This window comes from Rhinopithecus bieti, unplaced genomic scaffold (assembly GCF_001698545.2).
Source record: "Rhinopithecus bieti isolate Rb0 unplaced genomic scaffold, ASM169854v2 scaffold_26813, whole genome shotgun sequence".
Lineage (NCBI taxonomy): Eukaryota > Metazoa > Chordata > Mammalia > Primates > Cercopithecidae > Rhinopithecus > Rhinopithecus bieti.
In genome coordinates, this window is record NW_016812144.1 from 723,371 (window position 1) to 744,337 (window position 20,967).

Here is a 20,967-nt window from a genome sequence, read left to right on the forward strand (position 1 = left end):
AAATAAAAGCGTCCTCAGGACCCGCTACGCATTCGGCCAGCCAAGCCCCCAGTGCTGGGAGACCCACCTGTACCTCAATGACTGCTGGTCAACGTCAGGCCTGCAGGAAGCCAGAGGGCAGGGACCTGCTCCAGCTGTGGAGAAGGAATGTAGACAGGAAAGAGCACGGCACACCCAACACCCCAAGGCTTAGGCCCACGACATCTTCTAGCAGGGGTCTTTGGCTTTTTAAATACCCCGGCCTCGCTTCCTGTGGCTGCTGTAACAAATGACCACCAACTTATGGGCTCAAAACAACAGCAATCCCCAGTCAGTTACCCCTGGGCCAAAATCAAGGTGTTGGCTGGGCTGTGCTTCCACCAGAGGCTCTGGGGGAGACTCCGTTTTTTGCTTCTTCCAGCTTCTGGTGGGCCTGGCCTGCCTTGGCTAGTGGCTTGGTCACTCCAGGCTCTGCCTTCATGGTGACGAGACACTCCTGTGAGTCAATGTCCCTGTGCCACCCCGTTGTTAAAAGGACACACACAATGGCACTTAGGGCCCAGCTGGGTAACTCAGGGCCATCTCCCCAGCTCAAGCTCCTTGACATCCTCACATCTGCAAAGACCCTTATGTGTACACCATATAAGAGACCTTCACAGGATGTGGACGTCTTTGCAGGACCATTTTTCAGCTTCCAAACATCCTCTTCACCCTTCACTACCTCATATCTCTGGCATGATGGGTGCGTGCAAAGGTGAAAGGAGAGGGGAAGCATGCAGGCCAGGCAGTGGGTGGGAATGCCAGGACGGCCAGGCACCACGGCTGCAGACCTGGCTACAGGGGCCCATGTCAGGAGGTTGGGGCCAGCTAGGGACGGTGTGGCTGAGAGTACAGGTGCTCCCCAGCCCAGCCAAGGCTTCTCAGAAGAAAGGGGTATCCAGGAGGCCTGTGTTTGGCTACGCCAAGCTCGCCAGTCTCAGTCCTACCTCTGAACCTCCCCTTGAAGCCCCTCCTCTGTGGACCGCCGGGGCATCCATCCTCGGAGCGTGTCCAGCATGTTCAGGACAGCAGGGACAGGGCATTCTTTGGAATGCACTGTCTTTGACATGAGCAGGCCAGCCCCCACCCACTTCTCTCACCAGATGGAGAAAAATCTCAAGTCATAAACTAAATGAAAAACATGTTCTGTTCTGCCCTGGGATCAAGGGCTCACCTTAAATGAAAACTGTCTGGAACAATGTGCGGCTGACGCTGATCCTGGCCTTACTCTGCAGATTAGCCTCGGGGGTGATCACAGGGTGCTCAGGGCTCTGCATCAGCAAGCCCAACCCCCGCTGAGCCCCGGGACCACCCACTCCCCCAGCAGGATCCCCGGGAAACAGCCCAGAAGCACCGCCCAGAGACAGTCTTGGGAGAGCAGGCCAGGAACGCCAAGAGCTTCACCCCCCAGTCTGGGGAGTAGCGGGGGTCATCTCAGAAAGGCTGAAGAAGGAGCTGATGGCCCTCCCCTCCTACACTTTCCTGAAAGGGCCCAGAGCCCACTTCCCATGCAGTCCACCCACCCCTCGGTGCTGGTGCCCGGGCACCCAAACATCCCCTGGCACCCATCAGGAGCTGGTGCCATGCTGGCTGCTTGTTTTCAACTCATGTCGGCTTGCTCCTGCTACCCAGCTCACCTGGGTCCTGAATGTGCAGGCCGTTTTGCAGGAAGCTTCATGTGGGAAAAATAACCGTGTTTATGGAACACACGAGAGGTGGGGGGTTCACAAGCAAGTGGTTTTACTGTGTGACATGGCAGACAGGGAAGAGAGCCCCTACTTCCTGGACAACCCACTTCATGCATGAGAAGGCCACCAGATTGCCGGGCACATGTGACCAATGGCAGCCCCACTGTGGGGCAGCGTTCTCCTGCAGGCTCTTGTGAGGCTAGGAGGGCCACCCCTGCAGTCCTGGACCATCCTGACACCAGCCTGGACAGCCCAATGGCTGCTGGACCCCCAAGGCGAGAGGGCAGGAAGCGCCTAGTACTCCACACCAGCCAGTGACAGACACGGGAGGGAAGAGCAGAGCTGTCTGTCTGTCTGTCTGGCCAGCCAGCAGCAACCGCCGCGATCCCCTGCATGTGGGGCTCAGCCAGCAATGGGATACTCCCGTCTGGACAGTGTCAGGCATATCACTTACCACATTCCAGTAGAGCGGATTGAAGGTGATGGTGAGGACGGCAGCCACAAAGCTGGGATCCAGGGGGTCCACGTAGCCCAGCAGCCAGGTCATAACGCAGAGGTCTGCCTGCAGGGACAGAGCCAGCATCAGCACCGCTCAGACACAGCAGGGCCTGTGAGCCCCTAGGAGTCGGAGACAAAGTTACCCTCTGGGAACATGCCGGGAGGCCTGGGAACATCAAAGTCCAGCAAAGGTTACTACAGTGTAGTCTCATAAAAGGGAAGATAAAAATCTGAAACCTAATGAGCTGTGTCATGCCCTGGGAGGGCGGCCGCAGAAGTGTGCCTGGACGCCAGATGAGGAAATCAGCACCTCTGAAGAGGGGTGCCTGGTGCCCTGAAGGGAGGTGACACCAACCCTGGTGTGACCGAGACCCTCCGGGATGAGGGTTCTCAGAGGCCCCAGAGAAAACCCAAGCAGCTGAAATAAATGTGAAGAGATGCTCAACCTCACTAGGAATCAGGTAAAAGCAAATTAAAACAACAGTGGTGCGCCTCTCCTCACCCACATTCGACAGGGCACAATCTTGAGTGCACACAAAATCTTGGCGCAAGGTAAACTGAAAAAGTGTGCACCCACACCCCAGCCACCCCACTCGCATACAGAGGGCACGTGGACACTGCCCCCCTCCCCATCAGCTTGCATGAAAACATCAGGAACAATGACGAACAACTGAGGTGTCCAGCGACCAAAGAAATGAAAAAAGCCATGGCCCATTCCTACAGCAGCTAAACTACAGCAGTTAAAAGCACTAGGTCTACACACAACACTGTGAAATGTTCTCAGACACACGGTCGAGTAGTAGAGCAGGCTGCACGATTCAGTGCCTAGATAGAAATTTCTAGAAAACACCACAAAATATACTACCAAATATTCAGTTTTAAATTTTTTTTTTTTTTTGAACGAGTCTCCTCTGTCGCACCAGCGAGTGCAAGGGCACAATCTCATGGCTCACTGCAACCTCCCCTCCCAGTCACACCATTCTCTGCCTCACCCTCCCGATAGCTGGCGACTACAGGGCCCGCACGCGCCACCTAGTTTTTGTATTTTTTTTTTAGTAAGACACGTTTCACCTCGTCCCTCAGGAGGTCTCGAGCTCCTGACCGTGCTGATCGTATCCGCCCGTCTCCCGCCTTCTGTCCAAATGCTGGATTGAATAGCTGAGCCACCGGCCGGCCAATTTTCTTTTTTTTTCTTTTTTTTTTAAGAAAACAGAGTCTCCTGTGTCGCAGGCTGGACTGCAGTGGGCGTTCATAGCTCACTACAATACTCCTGGCTCCTGGAGGCCAAGGTGGGAGGAACCACTTGAGTGGCCGGAGTTGAGACAGTCATAAACAAAGTAAGAACACACTAGATACTACACAAAAATCATAGAACATAGGGCATAATTCAACAATAACTAATAAACCAAGACAAAAGATCGAGCAGAGACCACAGTGGGTACCATTTGAGAAACTGCAGTTGAGTGTGATCGGCCACTGAACTCCAGCCTGGGCAACACGTCCCTCAAAAAAATTAATAATAATTTAAAAATAAATAGGTCCAGGCGCGGTGGCTCACGGCCTGGATACCCAGACTTTGGATGCACGAGCAGGTGGATCACGATGTCACAAGAGGACCATACTGGCAACACGGTGAACTGCCATATCTACTAAAATACAGTATTAACCCCGGCATCAGCGCCTGTAACACGCCCAGCACTCCGGGGCTGGGACAGGAAATGGCATGAACTTGGGGAGTGGGAGCGTGCATGAGCCGAGATGGGTGCCACATGCACTCCCAGCCTGGTGACAGAGCAGAACCCCGTCTCAAAATAAATAAATAATAAATTAAGAATTAATTTAAAATAAAAAACTGTCAAAATGCACGTAAAATATTACACGTCTCTCCACATGCAACTCAAAAATTTTTTTAATACAAATGTATACGAAACGAAGTGTAAAGTGTGCCTGCTTCGCGCAGCACATATACTAAAATTGGAATGATACAGAGAAGATTAGCATGGCCCGCAAAAGCATGAAGCACAATTCATGAAGCATTCCACAAGAGGGGAACATCACATCCAGGGCTGTTGGGGATGGGGGGCTAGGGACGGGATGGAGCATTAGGAGAAATACCTAATGTAAGAATAGGGTTGATGGTGCAGCAAACCACCATGCCGTGTAATCTTACGTAACAAACCTCGCACTCTGCACATGTACCCCAGAACTTAAAAGTATAAAATAAAAAGCTTTTAAAAAAAGCTAAAAACAAACAAAATTTTTTTTAAAATAAATCCATCGACGAGCGTGATCTTTTACCCATAATGGTGTATTTTGTTCTATTGCATTGGAAATACAGTAAATTAACTGTCAAAGAGCACTTTATCCCCACATTTTGGGGAAGGGGTGGGGAGGAGATGGTCTTTCCTGCCGCAGGGCACGCCAGCCCTTGGGGGGCAAGCACAGCCTCCACTCCCAATCCTTGCTTTTCCCCAAATGACAGTCTCCTGACATAAGCTGCACTTGCTACCAGCCACCTTGCAGGGTGGACCATGGATTCCCGCACCGTCTACCATAATAAGCCATTCTTCCGCTATGACTGCATCCTTTTCCCTTGCCTATGTGTGGCCCTCTCTATCCTGTACAGCCTGCATCCCTGAGGTGCAAACATTCATCTCACTACAGGGCAAGGGCCAGAGCTAAGCAATATTAAAATGGCTCTAGCCAGCGCAATGGCTCACGCCTATAACCCAGAACTTTGAAGGTCCGGATGGGTGGATCACCTGAGGTCAGGATTCCAGACCAGCCTGCCACATAGTAAACCCCCTCTCTATTAAAAATAAAAAATTAGCAGGATGGGTGGAGCATACCGTAATCCCAGCTACTCGGAACGAGCAGAAGAATCACTTTGAACCCAGGGAGGTAGGGGTTCAACATGAGCTTGTGAGGTTGCAGTGAGCCAAGGATGCACCACTGCACTCCACTTGGTACAGAGCAACACTTCGTCTCAAAACCAAACAAACAAACAAATACGCTCCAATTCAGACCCTCCTGAGGATGAAGTAGCCCAACATGGACCAAAGTCACTGCTACCTGGAATCTGGAGAGAACAGCTGATGGGTGATGGCCATGGCAATTAGGGCGTGGAACATCAATAAGCGAATGACTAAAAAAGCCTACTCCACAATGGCCAGGAAGAAGGAACGCCAGGGAAGCACCACTTGCTAGCTGTGACACAGCCTCGGGCCCGCGCAGTGCCTGCCCAGCGCCTGCAGCCAACAAGGCCTGGCACTCCAGCAGGTGCCTCCAAACGCCTGGGGCTGTGAGCCAAGCCCCACACTCTCCAGAGCAGGCACTGGCCACTCATGAAGGACAACTGGACAAGGCTCAGAGCAGGCTGCCCTGCCCTGAAGGGAGGGGAAGGGAGGGGAGGGAAGGTCTCTGGTGCAGTCCCAAAGCTTCTAGAACCTGGGACTTAACCTGAGGCCTGGCCTTATCTTCAGTTTGATGATAACATCTATTAAGCACCTCCAGTCCATCCCAGCACTTTGGGAGGCCAGGCAGGCAGATCACAAGGTCAGGAGTTTGAGACCAGCCTGGCCAATGTGGTGAAACCCTGTCTCTACCAAAAATACAAAAATTAGCCAGGCATGGTGGCACATGCCTGTAGTCCCAGCTACTCAGGAGGCTGAGGCAGAAGAATGGCTTGAACCCTGGAGGCAGATGTTGCAGTTGAGCCAAGATCATACCACTGCACTCCAGCCTGGGTGACAGAACAAGACTCTGTCTCAAAAGAAAAAAAAAAAAACACACACACATCCGATTCCAAGGCCCTGTCCCTTGACAGCCTGGTGGGGGAGGGTGGAAAGCTGGCTCAGGGAAGAGTCCTGGCTTTGGTCATGCCTGACACTTACGAAGTGCACCGAGGGTGAGTTATCTCCCTGCATGTGCACAGCAGACCCTATGAGTGTGCCAGCGGCCAGTTTTCAGCCATTCCACCCGCTCCCCATTCCCCATTCAGCTCCCAGCCAAAACCTGGCCTTGCCCCACCCCTCCCTTGTCTCATTCCCATTACCAATCCTCCCGTGGCCCATCTGTTATTCTGCCTCTTACACAACCACCTAATACACTCCCTCCCCCAACCCTGGCTTTGCCGGTTGCTCCCCAGGGCACAGCAAAGGACCTCAGTGGCCTCCTGGCTTTGGACTTCCCCCAGAGCCCTCCCCATGGACCCTTACCTATGGACCAGCATGCTGTTAGCCAAGCCAAAGAGGAGAAAGGGCAGAGTGTGAGTCACAGAGCAGAGCCTCACTCAGCTAGGGGAAAGGGGAAAGCAGGAAAGGCCTAGGCACACTGAGCCTGGGGCCAGGAAGGGACACAGGGCGTTTTCCAGGGCCAGGAAAAACACTTTCCATATCACTGGCACCTCTTCAACTCTACACCTAAGAGAGGTGCATCTTCCTGAGTGTAAATGATCTCTCTACTGCTTCCCCGCTGGGCCCTGGGGGAAATGCTGCCTTTCATAAGGAATTCAACTCAATGTTAGTCACCAAATGCTGAGCTCCACTAAGGAGGTCCTCACTCTAGGGGGTCCAAGAAAACACAGGACCTGGCAGTGAGCGCACACCTATCTCTGGCCATCCTCGCAACCACCCTAAAAGTAAAGCCCTGTTGTTAGCCCACTTGGCAGATAAAAGAGCAAAGCCTCCAGACCCCAGACAGTGAGGAGCAGAGCCAGCCTGAGCAAGGCCAGCCCTACCGGATAGAAAGCCCCATAAAAAAGGACAAGGGTAAAAGTGAGTGCTTCTGGGTCTTGAAACCCAAGGAGACTGGGAAAGTGAGCAAGAAATATGCTTTTTTCACCTTTTGTGGGAGCCAAGATGAAGGAGGGAAACTGAGGCACTGAACGATTAAGCAACTAACACTGAGGGAACCCAGCAGCAGCTGACATCCACCTGAGTCTCCCAATAAGTGCTGAACTGGTCAAAGCTGGAACATGTCCACCCCCTCCCCCTTCTCCCTCCCGTAGCCAGATCCCAGTGGCCTCAGGTCAGCCTGTCTCAGGAGGGTGGCGGTGTGCATCCGGTCACTTCAGTCACCTTGAGGAGGATTTGTGTTGCCCAGAGAAGCGCCTGCTTCACTGGAAAGAATGACTAATGGTTCAGAGTGGAATTCTAGGCAGCAGAGGGAAGCCCCTCCCAGCTCCCGGATCCCCACTCAGAGACATGAAGGTCCCTTTCTGATAGCTGTTATTTCCAAAACCCCCCTCAGGAGGGTGGACCTCCCTCCTGAAACTGGGTTGGCAAAAAAGAACCACATCCAGGTCAGACATGAGCAGAGTAGGAGAGTCCTGGGTCCCACATCCAGGCTCTGCCTCCGGGTGTCAGAGACTCCCTTGATGGCCTCCCCTGCACACCTCTGACCAAAGGAAGGTCTCCCATCCACTCCCAGCCTCAACTTCCTTCATACAGCGGAGGTCCCGGCTTTCTGCTACCCAGTAATTCCAATGGAACCCCCTCCAAGGCTCCAGGTTGCAGAGGCCTTGGAATCTGACTAAAAGAGAGGAGCTACCCACCACAGCCAGGAGGTCCGCTGAGCTGCAGGAATAGCTCGGGTCCCACGGTTCCCCGACGAATGGCCTCAGCTGTTAACACCCCAAAGCGTGGGTGAGGAAGAGGCTTATGGCAATTCACTCCATTGAGGAGTGCAGGGTTCTCAGGAGCAGCGCTCTGTGGTCAGGGAATGATCTGCATTGGGTCAACGTGTCACATTGTGACACATGGACAAACAGCAGGCCCGGACAGGCAAAGTCACATCGATCCCAGGCCACACACCACACACAACAAAGGGCAGGGGAATAGGTGGGGGCTGCAAGAGAGGGGATGGGGTCCTCCTAGGATCCATCACCCCTGCAGAATCTGCCTGCAGCGCTGCAGCCCCCACTGCCCCCAGAGCTGCCCTCATGCCCTACAGGGCACCATAAGCTGACTCAGGTAATGTTTATTTGGGGCAACTTTGGGTTAGAGCCCTGTGCCTGGCACAAAGACATAAGGATGAGTGTGCCAGAGCCTTTTTCCTCTAAGAACTTTATTCTCTGGGCTGGGCCCAATGGCTCACACCTGTAATCCCAGCACTTTGGGAGGCCGAGGCAGGTGGATCACAAGGCCAGGAGTCCAAGACCAGCCTGGTCAATATGGTGAAACCCCGTTTCTACTAAAAATACAAAAATCAGCACGCGCAACTGTAGTCCCAGCTACTGGGGAGGCTGAGGCAGAAGAATCACTTGAACCCAGGAGGCAGAGGTTGCAGTGAGCCAAGATAGTGCCACTGCACTCCAGCCTGGACAACAGAGTGAGACTGCATCTCAAAAAAAAAAAAAAAAAAGAGAGAGAGAGACAGAGAAATTTATTATCTGGCCGTGCCTGGTGGTTCACGCCTGTAATTCCAGCACTTTGGGAGGCCGAAGCAGGCAGATCACCTGAAAGTCAGGAGTTCGAGACTAGCCTGGCCAACAAGGTGAAACTCCGTCTCTACTAAAAATACAAAAATAGCCAGACACGTTGGCAGGCACCTATAATCCCAACTACTAGGGAGGCTGAAGCAGGAGAATTGCTTGAACCCAGGAAGCAGATATTGCAGTGAGCCGAGATCGCCCCACTGCACTCTAGCCTGGGCAACAAGAGCAAAACTTCATCTCAAAAAAAAAAAAAAAAAAGGAAAAGTTTATTCTCTGGTAGGAAAGGGAAAGCCATTTCACTTTAAGCCAGCCCCCTGACCCTGTTTTTCCACACAGAAGGCCACCTGGCTCAGAGGACTCTGGCCTTTGGCAGCCACTGTCTGAGCTGGGAGCTTCACCACCCGCCGCGAGGGACCATGGCAAGCCTCCATGACCAATCTAAGCCCAGGTTTCTCTTGAGTGGAATGAGGGTGATGAGACAGGCCACCTGAGGTTACCTTCTGCACAGAAGCGAGACCAGATGTAAAAGTACAGAGCACACTCAGGGCCGAGACTGGTGGCCCCTCTACTCTGTCTGCTTAATGTCAACTAATACAGGTCCCTCTCACCTCTCACTCTCTGGAGGGACCCTCCTGGGAAGACACAAATCCTAAAGGAATAGCCAGAGAGGGAACACTGACCCCCATGCTGGAATCTGAGGTCAGGCAAGCCCTGGGCAGCAAAGACCATCTCATGGCAGGAGGGGAGGAAGTTAGACATCACAGTGCGACTGTGGTCTCTAGAACCCAAAGTAAAACGAAATGGATGGCAGCTGCTCCAGTTCCCCAGATCCATAACTCCTTTCAAGAGGGTGAAATGTCATTCATTCTTCATTTAACAAGTGTGACCGGCGCCAAACTCAAAAGGCGCTGACGGCTCACATGCTCCAGCATGGGTGGGCGTGGGGCTTGCGGGTAAGACCGTGCTTCTCAAGGCCCTGCTCTCCTCCACGCTGGGCTGCCTCTTCTCACTCCTCTGCTGGTTGTGGGCTTCACCCCCATTTTCTTTTTTCTTTCATTATTATTAGTAGTATTACTATTATTATTATTATTTTGAGACAGGGTCTTACTCTGTCTCCCAGGCTGGAGTGCAGGGGCCTGATCATAGCTCACTGCAGCCTCAAACACCTGGGCTCAAGCAATCCTACTGCCTCAGCCTCCCAAGTAGCTAGGACTACAGGTGCACGCCACCACACCTGGCTAATTTTTTTAATTTTGTAGACACGGAGTCTTACCACATTGCCCAGTTTGGTCTGGAACTCCTGGGGCAAGTGATCCTCCTGCCTCAGCCTCCTCCCAAAGTACTGAAACTACAAGTGTGAGACACCAAGCCCGGTCATCCTCCTTTTCTTTACTTTCACCTTCAGGGCCCAGGACAGAACCTGCTAGGTGCTACTGTGTCTCTGTATAAATACACATTGTAGTTTGAAGACAATAGTAACAATAAGCCAGCCAACCTTCACTCCCAAGTGAACCACCTGCCAAGCTCTGGCAAGGGACATGCAGGAGGCAGAACAGACTGCTGATGAGACAGGGACACCCATGCCACGGCGGGCAGCCATCTCCCCTCACTAAGTGCCGCTTCCTTGCCTGTGAGGTGGGAATGGTAGAGGTGCCATGGGACGCCAGGAGGATTAAATGAGAAAGTGCAAGGACAGCACTCAGTGCAGAGCCTGGCGGGGGCGACAGCTAGACAGACGCTGGCTGTGACAACTGTGTCATTGAGTCCTGGTGACAACCCTGTGAGGCGTGCCCACTCTTCAGATTAAGAACTGAAGTGAGCAGCTGGGTGTGGTGGCTCACGCCTGGAATCCCAGCACTTTGGGAGGCCAAGGTGGGTGGATCACCTGAGGTCAGGAGTTCAGGACCAGCCTGGCCAACATGGTGAAACTCCATCTCCACCAAACATACAAAAATTAGCCGGACGTGATGGCGGGCACCTGTAATCCCAGCTACTCTGGAGGCTGAAGCAGGAGAATCACACGAACCCGGGAGGCAGAGGTTGTAGTGAGCTGAGGTCACACCACTGCACTCCAGCCTGGGCGACAGGGTGAGACTCCATCTCAAAAACAAACAAAAACAACAACAACAAAAGAAGTGAGGTGAGGTATGAAGCAAAAGTGGACAGAACTAAAAGGTGGAAAAGACAAATCCACAGTTCTTGTTAGGGCCCTCCACAGTCCTCTCAGTGACTGACAGAATCAAAGCAGTGGACAAGAAGGCTGCTGGAGCTGGCAAGGTCACCAAGTCTGCCCAAAAGCTCAGAAAGCTAAATGAATATTATCCCTAATATTTGCACCCCAGTCTTAATCAGTGGTGGAAGAAGGTCTCAGAACTGTTTGTTTCTTTTTTTTTTTTTTTTTTTTTTTTGACAGGGTGAGACTCCATCTCAAAAACAAACAAAAACAACAACAACAAAAAGAAGTGAGGTGAGGTATGAAGCAAAAGTGGACAGAACTAAAAGGTGGAAAAGACAAATCCACAGTTCTTGTTAGGGCCCTCCACAGTCCTCTCAGTGACTGACAGAATCAAAGCAGTGGACAAGAAGGCTGCTGGAGCTGGCAAGGTCACCAAGTCTGCCCAAAAAGCTCAGAAAGCTAAATGAATATTATCCCTAATATTTGCACCCCAGTCTTAATCAGTGGTGGAAGAAGGTCTCAGAACTGTTTGTTTCTTTTTTTTTTTTTTTTTTTTTTTTTGAGACGGAGTCTCGCTCTGTCACCCGGGCTGGAGTGCAGTGACCGGATCTCAACTCACTGCAAGCTCCGCCTCCCGGGTTCACGCCATTCTCCTGCCTCAGCCTCCCGAGCAGCTGGACTACAGGCGCCCGCCACCTTGCCCGGCTAGTTTTTTGTATTTTTTAGTAGAGACGGGGTTTCATCATGTTAGCCAGGATGGTCTCGATCTCCTGACCTCGTGATCCCCCGTCTCGGCCTCCCAAAGTGCTGGGATTACAGGCTTGAGCCACCGCGCCCGTGCCTGTTTGTTTCAATTGGCCATTTAAATTTAATAGTAAAAGACTGGTTAATGATAACAATGCATCGTAGAACCTTCAGAAGGAAAAGAGAATGTTTTGTGGACCACTTTGGTTTTCTTTTTTGCCTGTGGCAGTTTTAACTTACTAGTTTTTTTGTTTTGTTTTGTTTTTTGAGACGGAGTCTGGAGTCTCTCGCTCTGTCGCCCAGGCTGGAATGCAGGCTGGAATGCAGTGGCACAATCTCGGCTCACTGCAAGCTCCGCCTCCTGGGTTCATGCCATTCTCCTGCCTCAGCCTTCGGCGTAGCTAGGACTACAGGCACCAGGCCGGCTAATGTTTTGTATTTTTAGTAGAGATGGGGTTTCACCGTGTTAGCCAGGATGGTCTGGATCTCTGGACCTCGTGATCCGCCCGTCTCGGCCTCCCAAAGTGCTGGGATTACAGGCATGAGTCACTGTGCCCAACCGACTTACTAGTTTTTAAAATCAGTACTTTTGAATGGAACGACCAAAAATTTGTCACAGAATTTTGAGACCCATTAAAAAAGTCTAATGAGGAAAAGAAAGAGAGAGAGAGAGAGAGAGAGACAGGTGGAAATCGGTGAGGACACAGCTGACCTGAGCAGCGCCATTCAGTGGCTGGACCTGACCACAGCACACGACAGCCTTGGGAAAAGCCTGCAGTCTCCTTGGTGCCACCAAGACAGATCACACTCGGGGCCATCAAACAAACCTTAAATTTAAACGAATAGAAAGCATACACAGTATGCTCCCAAACTACCACAGAATTAAACTCAAAATCAGTCACAGAAAGCGATCGTGGAAAGAATGCACGCGAGGGCCAAATGGGAAGTCTTGGGAAATCTAGAAACATTTTGAACTGAATGAAAATGAGAATAGAACACATGAGACCCCGTGCGATGCGGCTAAGGCAGGGCATCTATTAGGAAGGAAGAAAAGTCCCAGGTCAGGAATATAAGCTTTGCCCTTAAGAAATTAGAGAAAGAGTGGCTGGGCGCGGTGGCTCACACCTGTAATCCCAGCACTTTGGGAGGCCGAAGCAGTCAGATTACTTCAGGTCAGGAGTTCAAGAACAGCCCGGCCAACATGGTGAAACCCTGTCTCTACCAAATATACAAAAATTAACCAGGCGTGGTGGAGGGTGCCTGTAATCCCAGCTACCTGGGAGGCTGAGGCAGGAGAATCGCTTGAACCCAGGAGATGGAGGTTGAACAGTGAGCCGAGATTGCACCACGGCACTCCAGCCTGGGCAACAGAGGGAGACTCAGACAAGGAAGGAAGGAAGGAAGGAGGGAAGGAAGGAAGGAGGGAAGGAGGTAAGGAGGGAAGGAGGGAAGGAAGGAAGGGAGGGAGGAAGGCAGGGAGGGAGGGAGAAAAGAAAGAAATTGGAGAAAGAGGAATAAGTTAAACCCAAAGGAGGCAGGACAAAAAAATTAAAGATAAGCAAAAATCAATCAAATTGAAAACACGAAAACAAAAGAGAAAACAAAAATCACACCCAAAGTTGGTTCTTTGAGGAAAATTTTTTTCCCGATAAAATTGAGAAACCTCCAGCCAGGCTGACCAAGAAAAAAAGAGAAAAGACACGAAATATTAATATCAGAAATAAAAGAGGGGACTTCTCTACTGACCTCACAAACATTGAAGTGATAATAAGGGAATACTATGAATAACACAAATTAAGTAACTTAGATGAAATGAACTGATTCTTGCAAGACACAACTGCCAAAATTCATTTAAGAAATAATCCTTTATCTTTTAAAGGAATTGAATTCATAGCTTAAAACCTAAAAAAAGAAAACCTTGAGCCCAGATGGTTTCCCTGGATGAATTCTACCAAACATTTAAGGAAAAAAATAATTCCAATTCCACACAATCTCTTCCAGAATATGGAAGAGGGAGGCAACACTTCCCAACTCACTGTATTACCCTAACACTAAAACCAGGCCAGTGCGGTGGCTCACCGCCTGTAATCCCAGCATTTTGGGAGGCCAAAGTGGGTGGATCACTTAAGGTCAGGAGTTCGAGACCAGCCTGGCCAACATGGTGAAACCCTGTTGCTACTAAAAATACAAAAAAAAAAAAAAAAAAAAAAAACCGAGCACGGTGGTGGGTGCACCTGTAATCCCAGCTACTCCGGAGGCTGAGGTGGGGGAATTGCTTGAACTCGGGAGGCAGAGGTTGCAGTGAGCTGATATCACGCCACTGCACTCCTGAATACATGCCTGAGCGACAGAGCGAGACTCTGCCTTAAAATAAATAAATCAAATAAAACCAGACAAAGAAAGAAAATCCCCCCAAAATTAGAGCAAATCAAATCCAGCAATATATACAAGGGATAATGATAACACGTCAGGACCAGCCAGGGATCACCCCAGCAATCCAGAGCTGGTTCAGCATTCAAAACATCAATGTAATTAATATTTACAGCTCAATGAAGAAAAACAGTATCATCTCAACAGAGGCAGGGGAAACAAGCTCCAAGAGTATCTGTCATTTGCCCAAGGTTTTGATGAGCTGCCATGGAAAGCTTCAACCCTGCTCTGTCTTGGCTGATGCCAAAATTACTGAAGACAAAATGTATGGCCTTGAAAACACTACAGAGTAACTCATCTAATATAACGGCCTAATGTTTATTTCAACTAAAGTAATACAATCAAAAAAGTTTTAGAAACCATTTTGTATAGAGGCAAACATCTTTCTCTGAAAGGCATCAGGGTTTTGCCTCCAGCGCCTTGCTCAGGTGCCCATACTACACACAGTGACCTGTGTCACCAGCCCCAGGTCTCTGAGCCTTCTGAATACAAGGGCTTCGCCTTCTTGACGACCACCCTCAGGTGGGCTGCACTCGACACTTCCTAAGGCTTCTCTACACCCCTCATCTCATTCTGATCTTCACCATAACCCCCTTACTGTCCCCATTCTTCTTGACACCAACACCAAGCTGGAGACATCATCACTCACCCGCTGTGGTAAGCAGGTGATTCTCTATGGAAAAGGGACCTGAGACCTGGGCATGTGCCCTCGCTCTGAGGACCTCAGTGTGCTCTGCCAGCCTCGGTGCCCATACCCCTAGGCCCTACTGGAGCCATCTTCTGAATCCTGGAGGTGCCCCTGCCTGTGGACAGCAAGATGCAGACCCTGCTCTCATCCATCTGCCACCCCACTGCCTTCAGGCAGCTGCCCAGCTGAGGAGCAAGGCTCCAGAATCCCCTGGCAGGGAGGGCAACAAGGAGCAAAAGGGCCTCAGTCAATGAGGCTGCAGCGGGCACACTCTTCACCCTAACTCCTCAGTCCAATGGCTGATATTTTGGTTTGTTTGTTTTTGTTTTGAGACAGAGTTTTGCTCTTGTTGGCCTGGCTGGAGCGCAATGGCGTGATCTCGGCTCACCGCAACCTCCACCTACTGGGTTCAAGTGATTCTCCTGCCTCAGCCTCCTGAGAAGCTAGGATTACAGGCATGCGCCACCTTGCCCAGCTAAGTTTTTGTATTTTTAGTAGAGACGGGATTTCTCCAGGTTGGTCAGGTTGGTCTCAAACTCCCGATCTCAGGTGATCCGCCCGCCTCGGCCTCCCAAAGTGCTGGGATTATAGGTGTGAGCCACCATGCCTGGCCCCAACGGCTGATTTTTTTTTTTTTTTTATTAAAAACAAATGCAAGATTCTGTACCTGCTGAAACAGGCCCAGAAAAGAGCTGGTGGAGGGCATGGTACCCAGAGCAGCACTGTTTGTTATGACATGGCAGCCACTGGTCACAGGCGGTGCCACAGCTTGGAGTACCACGGGATGAAATGTTTTTGATATATATTTTGATAACAAGAAAATATATTGTTAAAATTATTTTTTCTATTTCTTTGCTATTTTCTATTTCTTCTTACTAATTTAATGTGGCTACCAGAACGGTTCAAATTATGCATGTGGCACATGATGTTTCTACTGGACAGCACAGGGTTAGCACCTGAGATCCTGAAGCTCAGACACCCATGGGGTGAAGAAAACGCTTGCAACTCTCTCAGGCCAGGGACTGACATATTTTAAGACCCGAGATTTCGATTGAGGAGGGAGGAGAGCTACCACATAAGCAAATACGTAACGTTGTATGTTGTGTGTTTCTTTCTTTCCTTCTTTTTTTAAGAAAAATCCCTTGGCAACAGGAAGCTTAACTGCACCAACAAGGACAGCAGAAGAAAACAGAATGTTAGTCAACGAGGGTCACCCTGACCCAAACCCCAGCCCCAGCTCTCTCCAGCTACACAGCCCCAGGGAGAAAGGAAAAGAGCAGAGAAGCCCATCCCTCACACACCCAGTTAGTCTCCCCTGCCCACTGGCAGGCCCTGGGGCAGCCCCTAGCTGGGTCTGCAACAGGACACTGCCCTCTTGCATTCTGCCCCCCTTCTACATGGCTCCCTCACCCACCCTTCTACGTGGTGGCTTCTGAGGGCAGCCCCTGGAGGTGATCACGACCTCCCATCTTGATCTGAGGATTATCAGATATAGGTTCACCTGGTGAAAATGCAGGAGCTGTAGGGGTAGGACCTGTCACTCATCTGACTGCATGTTGTAATTCAATGAACAGTTTACTAAAGTAATAGTTTTCTTCCTGTCCTCTGCTGAGCACCGATCTGGCCAACGGCCTTGCGCTCCCTCAGGGCCAGCGGCCCATCTGCTCCTGCGCCTCCTGGAGGGCTTCGCACCTGCCTCCCTCCACTGGGGCATCTTGCCCCACTGACTGACCCTTTGGCTCTCAGATCCCAGGTCCCTCTCTCGCAGATAGGGCAACAGGCTCTCTTGGGATTTCAATCCCACCTCCCCATCAGCTATTCACTCTTCTAAACACTAACTGGTGTTAGCTCCTTTAGATAACTCTCTGGCTTTCCAGGCCTATAGTCTCCCTCCCTAGAATGAAAGCTCAGTGAAAGAAGTGCCCTTAACCTTCTGAGTGACAGGAGGCCCTCAGCAGGCCCTGAATCATACTGGCTGGATCAGTGAGTGAATAAACCCACATGTGAGTAAGGAATGAAGGGAGTGAAGGAACTGGATTAGAAGCTGCTTAGAGAAGAGATGTGCCTTACAGGCTTCATGAAGAGTGGGTGATGAAAAAGGTAAATGGAGTATCTCAGAGGAAGCTTTGATAGAAGGGAGAATGCAGGAGAGGTTGGAAACTGGAATCCATTGGAATTGGGAGCCTGGGGAGATGCCAGGACAGGCACTCTCCGGCCTAGGACTCTGTAGAGGGCAGCCTCAGTAGGCTGGCCAGGTCCCCAGCTTTTGGGGCCGGTCGCACCCATCCTGGCCCCGAATGGGTTGGACGGTGGTCTGCAGCCTGCTCAGGGCCGGCTGGGAGAGATGCAGGATCCCCATCACTCTCCTCCCTCTGGGCAAAAGCTGGCCTCCTGACCCTGGGGGATGGACGGGAGCAGGGGCCACACAACACACTCCCAAACATATAATGGGTCTCCTTCACCCTCGCCCACGCTCAGTCACTCAGTCACACACAGCCTCGGTCATACACACTCACACTCACTCTCCCGCACACTCTAAGAGCATCACATAATTTCAGTGAGACACACACAAGTCCAACGACTAACACGCACAACCTCTGAGACTCACACAATCTCAGGGCCACACACGGGCACACAACCAGACGAGCTCAGGAACGCCCCCCTCTCTGACTTACGCAATCTGAGGTTTACACGCGCGCGCACACGCACACACAGAGACAACAGCCAGCGCTCCCGCACGCAGCGACCCCGCACGCAGAGCCCCGCCCCTGCCACGCCACGCCTCCATTGCCTGGGAACTGGCGGCCCCGCCCCCTCGCCGCACGCTTTCACGCCCCTCGGGCCTTCCAGATCCCTCTCCCCGTTTCCGCGGCGGTCCGGTGCCGTCAGTACCTGCCTAAAATCAATATTGCCGAGGCCTCCGCAGCAGTCAGGACCCGCCACCGAGCTACTCGTAGGCTTGGCTCCCGGGTCCCCAGATCTCTTCATCCGGGGGCCGCCTCAGGAGGAACCACGCAGGCCCCCCCCTTGAAGCCACGCGCCCCCGGAACGGGCCCTATAGCGCCGAGTAAGTGCCGCCAGCCGGGGCTCTTTCCCGGTGACCCCAACATAGCCTGGCCTTCTGGGAAATGTAGTTCCCCATCACCACGAAGCGCCTCTTTATCTGAGAGCTCGCGACAGGGTCTAGAAGAGATGAAAACTACAAGTCCCAGTGTCTTTCGCGGCACAGCCTGCCGGTTCCGAGGCAGCCACGTGGCAGAATCCCCTTGGATCCGACCTCCCGACCGGTGCCTTTGGTCGCCGCCTGCTGCACCGGACCCTCCAACTGACCTGGCGTCCCCGCCCTTGGCTGGCGGCGATGGGGCTAGAGGCCGGGGGCCGCAGTTCGTAGCTATAAGTAGTTTCCCACCCAGCCCCCTGCGGTGTTGGACTTGGCCTGGGTAACACACTCCCAGGGTCCCCGTCCCCTTCTGAAATTCACTTTACTCTGGGGGCGGTGCGGAACAAGCACTGCCTGGAGCTTCCCGCCCCCGCGGCGCCCAGGCTCTTTAGCTCTGCCAAAGACCCCTCGTCCACTCATTTTTTCATTCATTCTCTCATTCACTCTCGAGTATTTTCTGAACTAGTCTGTGCGCTGAGGGTACTGGAGGGAACAACACAGAGTCCCCCACCCTCGCTGCCTCCTGACTGAGATAAAAGACAAACGTGAATAAAGGGTTATAATTTGGATGACTACTGTGATGCAAAAAACGAGGTGGATCAAATGCTGTCTTAGAATGTGCAGGGGAGGTGCCAGACGTGCCAAGTGTGAGGGCAGGGCAAACAAGGGAAGACGAATGGTATGTACAAAGGCCTGGAGACAGGACGGGTACCCTAAAGAACAGAGAAAAGACAGGTGAGCTGTGGAGTAGTGATGGAGGGGGGCAAATTGAAGGGAAGAGTTTAGATGATTGGGTCCCAAAAGAACCCCTTTTGTAGGCCGGGTGTGGTGGCTCAGGCCTGTAATCCCAACCCTTTGGGAGGCCGAGGTGGGCGGATCACCTGAGGTCGGGAGTTGGAGACCAGCCTCACCAACACGGTGAAACCCCGTCTCTACTAAAAATACAAAAATTAGCCGGGCGTGGTGGCGTGCACCTGTAATCCCAGCTACTCAGGAGGCTGAGGCAGGACAATCGCTTGAACCCAGGAGGCGGAGGTTATAGTGAGCAGAGATGGCGCCATTGCGTGCCAGCCTGGGCAACAGAGCAAGACTCCGTCTCAAAAAAAAAAAAGAAAAAGAAAAAAAGAAACCCTTTTGTAGCCAGGTGTTACGTAATATGGGGAAATAGACTGAGAGGTTCTAAGATTTGCTCAGTCACCCAGCCTGCTGGGGACTCAGGCAGGACTTGTGCAGTCAGCTGCTTCCTGCTCCAGGTGGCCGATTTCTCTCCATCTTGGCCCACAGCACCTACCAGTATTGAGCATTTACTGAGCAGCCACTGTGTGCTGCTTTATAGATAGTCCCAATCTTCACAACATCGCTAGGATGGGGCAGGCCAACCAAGGAGACAGAAAGACTGGCTTTGGAGCATGCACTAGCTCTGTGACTGAGCCCACCTTCATTTTCCTCAAAGTAAAAGGGAAATACATGTTGGTAAAACTCTCACCCAGGAACTAGCCTGTGGGAAGTGCTCAGTAAGCACTGGCTCCCGGCAGGGCTGGGGATACAGGTTCAGAGCTGGTTCTTTGACTTACCACTATTACTAATGAGTGTCAGAAGCCTTTCCCTGCTCAGTGTCCAGGCAGAGCTGCTAGAGGCAGAGCCATTTCTGAGGAGCCCGTGGCAGCGGGAGGGCTTCTTAGCAAGCCTTTTCCCTCCGCCTACCACACATCCACTTCACTGATGCTCCAGTCTTCTGACCTAACTGGTCACTCCTGTTGTTTTGTTAAGCCCAGAAGACGAATTTTTGTGTGTTTGCTTTATCTGAGAACAAAGTAAGGCCACTGTAAGAGGTCACACCAGAACTGATGCAATCCGACGCGCCACTCCAGCCTACTCCACCCGGGCCACCCTTCCTCTGTGAAAAGCAAACACCCCACCCAGGAGACAGACTTGCAGCTTGAAACAAGTCAGATAAAAACCTCCTGCCTGGCTCACGCCTGTAATCCTAGCACTTTGGGAGGCCAAGGCAGGCGGATCATGAGGTCAGGAGTTCCAGATCAGCCTGACCAACACAGAGAAACCCTGTCTCCACTAAAAATACAAAAATTAGCCGGGCATGGTGGTGCACGCCTGTAATCCCAGCTACTCAGGAGGCTAAGTCTGGAGAATTGCTTGAACCCAGGAGGTGGAGGCTGCAGTAAGCCGAGATCGCGCCACTGCACTCTAGCCTGGGCCAGGCTGGACTCAGTGGCTCATGCCTGGAATCCCAGCACGTTGAGAGGCCGAGGTGGGCAGATCACGAGGTCAGGAGTTCAAGACCAGCCTGGCCAGCAAGGTGAAACCCCATCTCAACTAAAAATACAAAAATTAGCCAGGCGTGGTGCTGCACACCTGTGATCCCAGCTACTAAGGAGGCTGAGGCAGGAGAATCGCTTGAACCTGGGAGGTGGAGGTTGCAGTGAGCTGAGACTGTGCCACTGCGCTCCAGCCTGGGCGACAGAGTGAGACTCCATCAAAAAAAAAAGAAACAAACCTTGCCAAAGATACTTTGGGGCACAAGTACTTGCCTAGGCCCTTCGAAAGCTCCCAAATCGGATCTTATAGAGGAATTATCCAGGCCAACCTCCCTCACTGGAACATTCCTTCTGTGGCACCTTGGGCAAACAGAAAAAGTTAGTTCTGCTTACATGTCCCCAGTAATGAGAGTGATGACAGGTTCCCCATCTCTTGAGGTGGCCTGCTCCACTGACGGACAGGGGTGGTTATTCATGCTACACACTAACCCAAAGTCACCCTTCCTGAAGCTTTACCAAACAAAAGTTCCTTTCTACCTGCAGGGTTATCTCTCTTTGGCCCTTGATTCAGCTCTTCAGATATAGGAAACCGTTTATCATGGAACAGCTCCCAGGGGAAACCTCCTGATGGCCTCTCTTTTCTCTACCCCCACCTCCCCGGCTCATGAATTCTGAATCAGGCTGCAGAAACTCCCAGCAATCACTAAAATGGGGTTTTAGTGCTAAAATTAACATGTGCTTATTGGGTGACTTTGGGTAAAACCTAAACCTTTCCCTACTCTGAATCTATTTTCTGTTCATAAAATAGAATATTTCTATCACAGAATATCTCTTGAGTACAGTATCTCTTGAG

At 51.6% G+C, this 20,967-nt stretch overlaps 1 protein-coding gene across 6 annotated transcripts in view; it reads right to left on the reverse strand.

Annotated features, from left to right (window-relative positions):
- The window catches only part of PEMT (phosphatidylethanolamine N-methyltransferase), a 92,653-nt gene extending 73,221 nt beyond the window's left edge, over positions 1–19,432 (reverse strand). The window contains exons 1-2 of one of the 6 annotated variants that reach the window (XM_017895612.1): positions 19,413–19,432; positions 2,161–2,268 (exon numbers count right to left, since the gene is read on the reverse strand). In XM_017895612.1, coding sequence (XP_017751101.1) covers positions 2,161–2,253 — 93 coding nt within the window. In that variant the 5' untranslated portion in view covers positions 2,254–2,268; positions 19,413–19,432. Of the gene's footprint in view, positions 1–2,160; positions 2,269–7,758; positions 7,939–17,353; positions 17,445–17,570; positions 17,928–19,412 lie in introns of those variants that run through there. The other 5 variants (XM_017895608.1, XM_017895611.1, XM_017895610.1 and 2 more) reach the window with 5 other exon arrangements.
- Between the last annotated feature and the right edge of the window lie 1,535 nt (positions 19,433–20,967).